Source organism: Pteropus vampyrus, unplaced genomic scaffold (genome assembly GCF_000151845.1).
Source record: "Pteropus vampyrus isolate Shadow unplaced genomic scaffold, Pvam_2.0 Scaffold623, whole genome shotgun sequence".
In the NCBI taxonomy this organism is placed as follows: domain Eukaryota; kingdom Metazoa; phylum Chordata; class Mammalia; order Chiroptera; family Pteropodidae; genus Pteropus; species Pteropus vampyrus.
In genome coordinates, this window is record NW_011889404.1 from 506,831 (window position 1) to 518,892 (window position 12,062).

At 40.3% G+C, this 12,062-nt stretch overlaps 1 protein-coding gene across 1 annotated transcript in view; it reads right to left on the reverse strand.

The window, feature by feature from the left end:
• FAM120A (family with sequence similarity 120A) overlaps positions 1 to 12,062 on the reverse strand; it is a 103,007-nt gene that overhangs the window by 35,596 nt on the left and 55,349 nt on the right. Inside the window, exons 8-10 of the mRNA XM_011384782.2 lie at positions 5,015 to 5,102; positions 3,627 to 3,854; positions 850 to 1,024 (exon numbers count right to left, since the gene is read on the reverse strand). Coding sequence (XP_011383084.1) covers positions 850 to 1,024; positions 3,627 to 3,854; positions 5,015 to 5,102 — 491 coding nt within the window. The remainder of the gene's footprint in view (positions 1 to 849; positions 1,025 to 3,626; positions 3,855 to 5,014; positions 5,103 to 12,062) is intronic.

A 12,062-nucleotide genomic window follows, 5' to 3' on the forward strand; every position in this document is an offset into this window, starting at 1 on the left:
TTCAGAGGTCCAAAGGTCAGTCCCACTCCCACATTTGTCCCTGAGCTGGTCAGTTTCACGCAACTCCCAGGCCTGCACTAACCCACCCCCATGCAGGTGATTTGTCACTACACGCCCTTAGTTAAAAAGTAAGCTTAAGGTAAGTAATCTTAAAGTAAATAGTGACATAGTAATCTACAATTTCCATGGTTCATAATATTCTTATTTCAGACTACACATTTTAGGAAATTTTTCTCTATCTCCTACTGAATATACAGTGACTTTTATATTCCCTACATTAGTAGATAACATTACCTTGAACAGAAAGGCACAGTTTTCCCAAAATATTACACTGGCCATATTACACTAGAAGATTGCCAGCATTTCTAACAATACTTTTTGTCTTTCTACTTCCCTCTTCACCCCAGAGTTGATCAGCTGGGGTCTCTGAGGAAAACCATTACACGTGCTTTGTTAGCAGTAGGGCTGTGTGCAGCAGCACAACAGCCACACAGAAGAGGCGAGCAGACAGCTGGTGGGACCTCCCAGGAACACTGACTTCTGGAGAGCAGACACTGCCATCACTGTGCCTGGGAAATGCTAACCATGGCAGAACGGTGATTGTCAGGACCATGTGCACATCATAAAACCTGCAGTTTTATTGTTTTACTGAATAACTACCATTACTGGGATGTTACTGAGGAAGAAAGCCCATGGCTGTCCTCCTTTCCTAAGCGCCCAGATGAAGTCCACCTCTTTATGTGGGGGCACTCAGGGTGATCTCAGACATAATCCTTCCAAGGCTTTAGAAAATGCACAAGAGATTACGAGGTACTCAGGAAAACAAACAATGGATTTTACAGTACATACATTCTGGTGGAAGTCTGTTCTTTCTAAAAGCAAGTCTCTCAGTTTTCTTTCTGCTTTCTGCCAAGCTAAACAGGACTCCGTAAACATACTGACGAACTGGCCTATAGAGCAGGGCGGCGGGAGGCAGGTCTTTGCTGGCTTCATCTTCAATAGAAACAGCAATTTTGATTTCACCCTTTGCATGGAAGAAAGCAGAATAATATTGCACATTTTTCATGTTGAATTTACAATAAACTCAAAGAAATATACTGTTTTATCTCCAGTTAATGACATTGCAATTCTATTCCAAATCAATTGCTTAACAACTTGCTTATATGAAGATGTTTAGGGAGAGTTCATTTAGCAGGCTGTAGTTCAAAACCTATGTTCAAAGAGTCAAAATAAAATCTACATTGTTTTATTTTTAATCTTGAACCAAGAACAAAAGAAAACCACATAGATGATCCCACAGTCTTTGGAACAACCTACACAGATAATATCAGACAACAAATAGATTAGAAAATGCTGAGAACTTGCAAATTTTATTTATGAATCAAGATGGTCATATGTAATGAAATTCATAATTTCCAATGACCTATATGAAATCCAAGAAACAAGTATCCTGAATGCAAAATGGTCAAATTTTCTTTACCAAGCTCTTCCATAAAAAATTACCATACAAAATGACCCAGCTAAGAGAACTCTCTTAAACACTGTTTATTTGTAAAGTTTTCGGGATATATCAGGCCTCCACCCCAGTGCAGCAACTCGAAAGACATGTCTCACTGAATGAGAGGGCGTGACAGCCACTAGGGACAGAAAACGAAGGGAGCCCCATTCTGTTTATGGTCTGAGACCAGCACGGCAGGGGCTTCACTGTGGCAGAGGACCATGTCGCCAGGAGCTAAATGACTGCTATGACTGTCTGCAAAAATTCTGTGGTCCTGTTTAGGATATTTTATGGCATCAAGATACATCTTGAGAGACTTTGCAAAGAATATTTTTTATGTATGTTCATAACATAAAAATACATTTATGACTTTCAATGTCTACTAAACTTATCCCTATATGTAATTTTTAAGTAATTTCATAACATTTGCCGTTTCCTTCACACAAATTTAATTTCAATATTGGTCTTTTTGCTTATCCTCAGTACCCTTGTACTCATTAATCTAGTAGCTAGATGTGATTAATGCTCTCATCTAGGGAGTACTTACTCCCTCAAATACGATGAGGTTTTGATAACTCTCTACACCTCAAATGTGATGAGGTTTTGATAACTCTCTACATTACTACAAAGCTTCATCTCACTTTGAATGTCTCAGTCTGGACAAGTTGATACCAAAGCTGCTTAGCTCACAGGAAGCAGCAGGCCTTATAGTCTAAACTTTTCCTCAATACACTGAAAAATTTTTTTTTTAATTTTTTTAGGTGGTATTTTAAAATCTGAAAAGACAGTCGTTTTATCAATATTCACCCTTAAAATCAGTGAGTAACAAAGAGGACAAGCAGTTTGTGGCACTCAGATTATCTAACTGAACACCCGAATCAGATCCGCAGTGTGGCAGGGCTGAAATAGCAGCGGCCCGGGGACTTTACATTCCCAACCACCCCACTGGAAAAGGGCAAAATCTTCCCAAAACCTTGATTCCTTTAAACTTAGCAAAATCCTTTTCCAGCAACAGTAACTTTTCACTTACCCTTATAATTTATTTTGAACCTGAAAAATAAAATGTTTACCTCATAATCATAATTTGAAAAGTGATACCATTCATGCATACCTATATAAAATAACAGATGAGATTTGGAGACAATTACAATTTAAAAATAAAGGAGCTGAGTAAATAGTTCTGGTCTACATATTCTTCATATCTTTGAATTTATAAAAGTGAGCAGTGTTCAGGTGAGTCAGTTAACGGTCGAAGTCCAGCTGGGGGTGCTGTGGAACAGGAGTGGCTTTTGCATTCATTGCCTCCATTTTACAAACCACAGATGGATTGCAGAAAATAGAAAAAAGTCTGATTATATATGGTGGTATAGCTACTGATGAAAAATGTTAAAAATATATATAGTAATAAACCAGTTCTGCATGGGAAATCTGGTCACCAAAGTAACTTGTTAAACTGTGGGCCTATGATAATAAATACCAACATAAAGACTACAAATCATTGAGGAAATTTAAATACACATAACTCATTCAAGACACCAAGATTCAAAACCAATTAATGCCACAGTATGTAACTATTTAAGCATACATTTAATAAAACAAATAACGTGAAATTATGACACTATAAAAAGATAAACTGCATTTTCTGACAATTATGTTACAAATGCTGTATTCCATTTTTTGCTATAAGTGCTAGAAAAATTGTACTCAATGAAGTAGTGGAACAAGTTAAAATACACGAAGCACTCTAAAATACACTCTAAGCCACCCAACAAGGGGGCATTTCTAGGACAGACTGGTATGTGACACTGGAATTAAACCTCACATTATGGTACAAATGTGGTGTAGGAAATTCTGAAATTAGAAATAGAGAGGATAAAATTACAAGTCAGAAAATAATATGATGTGTCATTAATTATAAGTTTAAAAAATATTTTAAACTCCATTGAAGGGGAAAGTGAGATTTTTTCCAGGTTTTTTTTTTTAACCTATTTAGAAGTATAAATTTTCATCATTTTTTCTCAAAGTTTAGAGAGGGAAAAACGAATTTCGTTTCAAATAATTTATAAGACAGAAAAACAGTTCCAAAAGTAGCAAGCAGCTACAACCCCAGAGTGACCACTGCTCATACCTTCGTCAGGACATGAAAGATGTATGGGTACATCAGCCCCTTCTTATGCCGGTGCTCGGCCACTCTCAGCACCTCAGGCGCGACAGGGGGCAGGGGTGGGGTGGTGATGTCCATGTGGTTCCTGGTGGGCATGGACAGGAGGCACGGAATTGGCTGGACAGTGCCGATCTGGCTCCCCTTTCCTTCAGCGAGCTGGCTGCCTGAAGAGGCAGTGGACGAACCTTCTGCCTACAGAGCAATGGGCAAGAGGGGAAAATGAGTTCATGTCATACTATCTGTCCACCCATGACAGAGTCCTGTCTAGAGAGACACAATGAACACCTTTACCGCTGAGTTCAAGGGATTCCTGACCCACGCCCACTTGGACAGAAGAAGTGGTGAGTGGATGCCCATTTACCTATATTGTGGGGTGGGAGCCTGGATGACCTGCAGCTTCTGTTGCGTGCCCCTACCCATGGCTCCTCCTTGGGGGCCCCTGGTGGGGTGACAGTGGCTTTCTATGCTTGCTATCCTCATGTAGCCAATTCCTGTGTTTCCACTTTCCTTGAAAATGCTGCCTAACACCACATAGGCATTGTCCTCCCCATAGATGAGGAAACTAATGCTCAGAGAGGGCATGCCATTTGTCCAGTTACGGGAAAAGTAACTTGTGGGACTGGGACTCAAATCTAGGCTTGCTTCAAGCCTGCGCTTTGCCAGCTGGTATCTAAGGAGTAAACACAAACCCAAACTCAGACATTCTCTTTGGTCATTATAAAGCCTCAAATTAATTACACAGAGGAAACTATCAAAAAGTAAAGCAAAAAAAAAAAAAACAAAAAAAAAAACAAGCTAATTCCATTAAAAGTGATGAGTCAAATCTATATATACTGACACAGAAATCTGTGCTCAGTATATCATTAGGTGAAAAATATGCATTCTGTAACAATCAACTGCCAAAATAAGGAATGTAGGTACATGAATAGAAACGAGAGTGGACACTCAATGATCACCTTAGTGATGGATGGCCTCAAGGTAGTGGGACTCAGAGAAGGGAAAGCAGAGGGAACTCTTTAGTTTACTCTTCATAAACTTTAGCTAAGTCTGAATTGTCTACCAAGAGCAATTATTATTTGCACAATAAATGTTGGAAATAATGCTGTTTTTTGCTGGATGCTGAAGTGGCAGGGCCCTGAGGTCCCTCCTTCCCTTGCCCACCCCCTCATGTCTATGATTCTCCTCCTCCTCTCTCACCAATGTCTGAGAGCCCCTCTCCACTTCTCAACCTCTGCAGTGTCTGTATTACTCATAACATGCTTAGAGAGAGAGTGCTTTACTTTCAAACAATCCGTAACATCACATGCTAAAAGAGCCAGGAGCTGAGAAAATAAAAGGTGTGGACCTACTACCTTTGTTTGGTCTCCTGGGTCTCCCCGCGCTTGAGGCTCCGAGTGGCTTCCTGTCTTCTCCCAGCCAATTTTGTTCCCACTGATATGGCTAAACATAAAATGAACATGACTACTGTTAGTGTTGACAACTTCCCACACACGCTCACGATGATAACAATGGCCCATGTTACAGACTCAAGGATACTTTGTGCTTTACTGTTCTCACCTCCCCTCAGCAAACTATCTCCGGAGAGATCCCTACACAGGAACACCTTCTGCCTACTTCAGATGAGCAGGTGATAACCATTCACTGTGAAAGAGAAAACATCGAACACCTAGCCCATGCTGACCACTCAGCTTAAAGATGGTCTAGGATGTGCTGGGGCCAGGGTGTACAGAAGACACAAATGCAGCCTTGCGTTTAAGGGGCTCGGTTGTTTTGGAGAAACAAGATTTTTGAAAATCACATTTAACTGACAATTATCAGGCAGTAGAAGATTAAATGTTATCTGAATTACATTACACATAATTTGTAAATAAATAAAAGGCATTCTATGCCAAATGACAACACACAGGGCATTCCAGCCTACTCATGGGAAAGAGCATGGGAAGGGGCTAAAGCTTGGGTGAGGCCCAAGGCCAATTCAGGGACGGAGGGCACCTTCCAGGCCCAAGGAGAAGGAATGGATTTGTGAGCTCAGAGAACAGAGAATTAACTGAATCTTATTTGGGGAATGGCTTTACTTGGCAGAGTAGTAAAAAATAGGTTGGGAAAAAGAGATGGAGAAGATTACAGAGTATCTAAAATGCCAGAGTGAGGTATTTCATCAGCATTTAAAGAAAAAACTGTGAGATGTAACCCATTAGTAGCCTGGGGAAACAATTTGCTAGGTTTAATCAGCATTTTTTAAACAATGAAATTGAACAGGACAGAATGCAGTGAATGCAGTATGAATGGTATTATTTCATAAATTCTTTGTTTATTTGCACATTTTAGGTCACAGCATAAGAGAAAGTTTACTGTAGTACCCAGGCAAGCATTATCCTGGAGGGAGCAGGGAACCTGGAGGGGCCTGAGCAAGGATCATGCCCTATCCCTGAGCTGCAGCCCCTAACAGACAGGAGGACAATGCCACTGTGGGGACGGCCAGGAAAGCTCCAGGCATCCACCCTTCACTTATTCCTCCCCTGCAGGACTCCAAGCCAAAAGTATCTTCTAAAGGCAGTGTTGGACACAGGCATGATAGTGCAGAGAGCTTTTCATTGACTTGCCTTTCTAACTGACTCATGTGACATGGAAAGATTTTAAGACCCGCTAATCCTATCTCCGACTGACTTCACTTTAGTTCTATCATCCGCCCACCCCCCCAAAAAATCAGAAGCCTGTCTCATCTTAAAACAAGGACTGTGTCCATGTTTGTGACATCTTAGAGCCTCAATCTAGCTCCTCAAACCCAGTCATGGAGTGGGTCACAGGAATGGGACACCTAGGACTCCTCCACATGAAATGGGAACAGCCAGCTGCCCCGTTACCCTTTGTCTAGGATCCCAGTCTTCAGTGAGGACTCAGAGAAACCACTACTCTGTCCAAGTATGGTATTCGTGTGTGTGATCTCAGACTACAGTTTTGCAAAACTAGAGGAAACACTAGTGATGAAAAGGAAGCATCAAAAAAATATAAGTATTCCAAGAGCATAGTGATCAGTTCTGTTTAAAATTGAAGAGGAGAGCAGCTACCAAAGGGGTGAAAGGTTCAGGAAATGAATCCTATTCAGCTATTCACTGATTAAATACCAGTCAAGACATGAATCAGTAAATCCATTATGTAATAAGTGTGCCATGGCTTGTGAATTAGAGAAGGTGGACAAGCTTCACACACACACATCCACAATGAGTATTCCAAGAAACTAAGAGGAAAGGCTAGCAGCTCTGAAAATATCTAGAAGGTGGTATAGAGTTGCTCTATTTATATTTACTTTTTTATAAAAAGGTCAGTGGCATTTATTCAGTGAAATTTCAGAACAAATTACTTGGATACTTACAAGTTTTATAAACAGATATAACATTATAATTTTAAAGATGTAAGTTTAATATGGCTACAAAAAATGCACTAGTCACAAGTAAACAGCTTAATAAGTGCCTAGGAACTTCATGGAATGTATCACTTCTTTGCTATTTGTAATTATTGTAAGTGACCGGAAATGCAGGGCTGACACTTAGGAGCCCCTCCTGGATCTGCTCCAGTGACTTCCTCACAAACAACGATTATTCCAACTTCTAACAGCAAAGATGCCTTTACCTGGTTCTGAACGCCACATAAATGTATGGTGTAACTGTATACTTTTCACGTCTGGTGGTTTTGGCTCACACAGTGCTGGTTCAGACTCATCGATGTATGAATCCCATTGTGGGAGAACCCCACAGCTGGGACTATAGTCCAGCCCTGCAGGAGACCCCAGGTGCTCCCTCCTTGACACACTTAGTACTTCCAGTCATTTTCATTAACCTTTAGGAGGGAAGGCAATGAACTTCAGCAGGTCTGATGTGTACTTCTTTGATAACAATAAAGATAAGCATCTCTCCATGGGTGACATTTTTTGTGGTATGCCTGTTCAAATATTCTGCACATTTTCTAAGTGATTCTTCTTAAGGACTTATTAAGAAGTCATTATGTGTTCTGGATATAAGTTCTTGGTCAGGTGTAAGGATCACAAGTATCTTTCACGCTCTACTGGAATGCTGCTCCTCCCTCTTCATGATAGACTCAAGTTTCTATATGTGATGCCTCGTCTTGAAGGTTTTGGATGCAATGTCACCTTAGTGAAGCCTTCCCTGACCACCCCCCATCCCTGCTATTTTCATTGCTGTGTCCCTTCATGGTATATATTATTTTGTAACTATTTGTTTGTAATTATTGTCTGTTATCATAGTTAATTATAAACTCTGTAAAGATAAGACTTTACAGCCACCATTGAGCAGGTACCCAACTATTGTATGAATAAACCAAGTAAGCATAGGCTAGAGGTATATGGCAAAGAAGGCATAAACCTGGCTTCTCTTTTATGTAACATAAATCATAACAAAGGAATGCTCATTAAACTTGCAGCCCCTCAAAGCGTGAGAACCCTAGTGACGGGCCCCAGGGTCTCGAGTTTGCTCTACTAGCAAGCACATGGGACAATATGGTGAAGGGGACCTTGGCTTGCTACTAAAGTAGAAAGCTTCTTCCATCTAAGATCACATAGAACTTATATTTATAAATCTTAGTTTTGTTCTGTATAAATTATCAAGCTAAAAATAATGTCATAATCTAGATGCTCATATGATCTTCTAATAATCATACTATAACATCTAAAATTCCGCCTGAAAAACATCTTGACAATAGTCAATTTTTTAAAGTCCAGAATATTTCAGTAGGACAACTATATTACTTTACAACTTAAGAAAACAAAATTTTGAGTATGACAAATACCTTGCCCTGAAGAACAGATGGATTAGACATTTCAGAATATTTCTACACATAGTTCATCCTACACAACTGCTCACATCACACAATGATAATTGGAACCACTTACATAGACACAACGTTTCATCAGCCATGTCCTGGGAAGACCTGCTGAGACCCACACAGGCCACAGGGAAGTGGTGACCTGGGCAGAAAGCCTGCATGAACTCTTTGTTGAATTGCCTGTATACTCCAAAGCATTACTCACTGCTGATAAAATTCAGGCTCAGAGAGAAGGAACCCCTTTCACAGCTACAGCAACAGTGACCAGATTCAGACCCAACCCACCATTCCAGACATTACCACATACTGTTACAAGGAAAAGCCAACCTCAGGATGGATTTTACACAGACACACTTGATGCAGCAGGCAAGCAACAGAAAATAATGATTCTCACAAGCCAGGAACAGTGGCAGGAGAAAGACCAGCACCATATCACTGGGCTCTGTGGATTCTCAGAGACGTGCTGCAAGGCCTAACCTCATTCCAGTACACTTGGGGCTTTTTCTGCACTAAAGCTGGTAGAAGATAGCAAATTGTCCTAACTACTGAATTCTCGCCTGCATATTTTTCTAGTCAGCAAGCTCATGTTGCCAGGATGGAAAGAGACTGTGGTGCATTTACACCGAGTGTAAAAGTGACCAGTCACAGTGACTTCTCACTCCACTGCCACAGGTGTGGATTGCCTTGATGAAGCAGAAAAGACAGACAGCACTGACCACAGCTGACTTACTTGTCAATAGGAAAGAAAGACTGAAGTTAAATAAAACCGAAAGGAAAGGAAAAAACATGAAAGAAAGGTAAAAGATCAAATCTACAGAAGCAATACCTAGCATGTGTATAAGGTTACAGATACGGTCAAGCCAATTGAAGTTGACTTTCAACAAGCATGTGTACATTTTCATCTGTCTGCTCCCCAACTCAGGAATGGAATGGGGACTCGACTCACAGCTGTTCCTAGTCAACAGACTCCCACCCAGACCAGAGTTCTAACGGAGGGGCCTGGTAGCATCTACTGTAGAGCACGAAGATCTGGGCTCTTTATCAAAGGAAGCCTCAAGATTCACACATACAAACACCTTATAGGTAGTCTCCGCAGGCCCATAATTAAACTAACGCCACACATTTGGGTTTTTTCATAAAAAGCCGGGAGTGGAGAAAGTACTGGCCCTGAATGACTGTCTCGCACTCAGCAGGACTCCTCATGCCATACTGGCTGTGGAGCTGTCCTTTCCCACTTGCCAGGGAGGGTGCAGGGACACCAGATTGAGTGAGATGAGATGGACGTGGCTAGTAGATGGCTAGGACACACAGAGGCACAAATGATTATTAATTTTTGTCAATACATACAAGTAATTCACAGTTGTTTTCATGAAAATATGTTAGAAATCTTACCTTGTGTCAAAAAGTCAAAATATAAATGTAAAGTCATTATTTGTCTGGCACTATAGTGTAACAATCTGAAAGGAAAAACCTGCAGCTGTGTTTAGCCTGTCTGGGACCAGGTACCCTAGGGCAGGTAAAATGTAATTCCCTTTGTGAACCACACGGTTTCTCTGGAAAGGGAGCCTGAGAAGACTTAGAGTAGAAGAAAAACACCAATACCACTCAGAGGAAAAAAGAAGCATTAAAAAAAAAAGCATATTTCTTGAGACACTAGATCAAGGGCACTAAATGAAATTAGTTAGGTATGTCATATTACTCAATAATACTGCAATAACTATGCATGCTGTCAGATGGGTACTAGATTTATCGGGGTAATTACTTCATAAGTTATATTAATGTCTAATAACTATGTTGTACAACTGAAACTAATATAACATTATATGTTAACTATAACAGAAAAATTTCTTTAAAATTAAATAAGAAGTGCTATTTAAAAAAATAAAATCAATATTCTGGTTTTTTATTGCACGCAGTTATTTTTTAAATAGTGACAGCCATCACTTATTGTAGTTACTCATCAGCTAATTTAACTCGCAAACAACCCAGAGACACCCCCACCCATGCTGGGTGCACTGAGCCCAGTGAGCTTCAGGTCACACAGTACAAGTGGCAATGGGACCCGGCAGGACCAGCCAGGGGACACTGGGAGGACTGGGCCCTGGAAGCAACAAGTCTCCAAGCTGGTCAACAGTCCCTCCTCAGGTGCTGACAGTGACCATCCACAGCCTAGACGTGGTCCCACAGGGATCATGTTGAGGTCTGCAAAGCTTATGCCACAGATTGCTACCATGACACGACATCTCAAAATCAATGTGTACGTAACTGTACAAGGAAATGGAACAAATCTATACAAATAAAGTCAACAAAGTAGAGAAAAATTAAGTCCATCTTCTCTCCTAATAGCACTTAAATATCCACTTAGAAATGTCAGTAACAACATGCAAAAACACTAAGTGATATTTAGTGTACATACACAGTTACATTTATACACAAATCAGAAAACATACCTACATAGTAGAATAAGTATGGAAAAGGAAATATTCAGGGTACACATACTTACATTTACACACAAGTCAGAATACATACTTACATAGTAGAGTAATTATAAATAAGGAAGGGAAAAGGCAAGTTGCTGTGCCTAAGAAAAAAATCTCATTATGGTAAAAATCAATGTTAGTTATGCAGAGAAAATAAGGTGTTTGAATATTTACTAATCTTTTGAAAACAGTTTATCTTGGGGGATTTCCTATAATGTATTTTCTAATGTTTCGACTCTGTAACTTTGTATTGAGATGGTAAGCAGAAAAAAGGTAAAACATAAAACTAAAATCTTCAAATTAGCAACCTCAGATCAGATTCAAATTTCTAAAAGCCAATGAAAATAGTATACAACCTTCACAAGGATTCAATTGTAACTCTTAACCAAAATAGGATTACAAAGATTTGACAAAGGTCAGGAAAAATGAGAAGAAAAACAAGAACACTGCCTTTGTTTTTGTTTTTAATTTTAACCAAGAATAGAGAAATAAGTATATGTTGATAATACTCTAAGAAAAAGAATAAGAGAAAAAAAATGTTTAGTTAGAAAGCCACATATTTTTCTTACTTTCTTCAAAATAATTGTCATGGATGTGGAATAACTGCCCAGGCACTGGGCTAGTACTCTTATAGACACAGAATCACAGTAAGAACAGGAGGCTGTGATTCTGAAAAAGTGAAGGGACACTCAGGACAGCTGCAGTGGTACCCAGGCAGCTCATCTCAGTCCTGGAAGGGCCACGCAACTCACCCCATCTGTGTACAAGGGGCCTCTCGCAGCCCAAGACTCCTTGTCCGGCACAGACTTGCAAACTCTTCGGGAACATGTGTCCACTTCAAGACAACAACAGACACAGAAGTCCATTCCAGCAGTGTAGTAGAAAAGACATTTGAACACACCCAGTTGAAGAGGATAAAATGCCAGGTAAGGGAGTAAAAAAAGGGGATAGGCACAGGACAGGGCCTGCCTAGCACACACACACGTGTACATACGTGCATGTACATATGCATACACATAGTGAAGGCGCCTGTGTATGGATCCAAAGACCAGCCAGGAGGCACATTCACACCCAGCTGTCA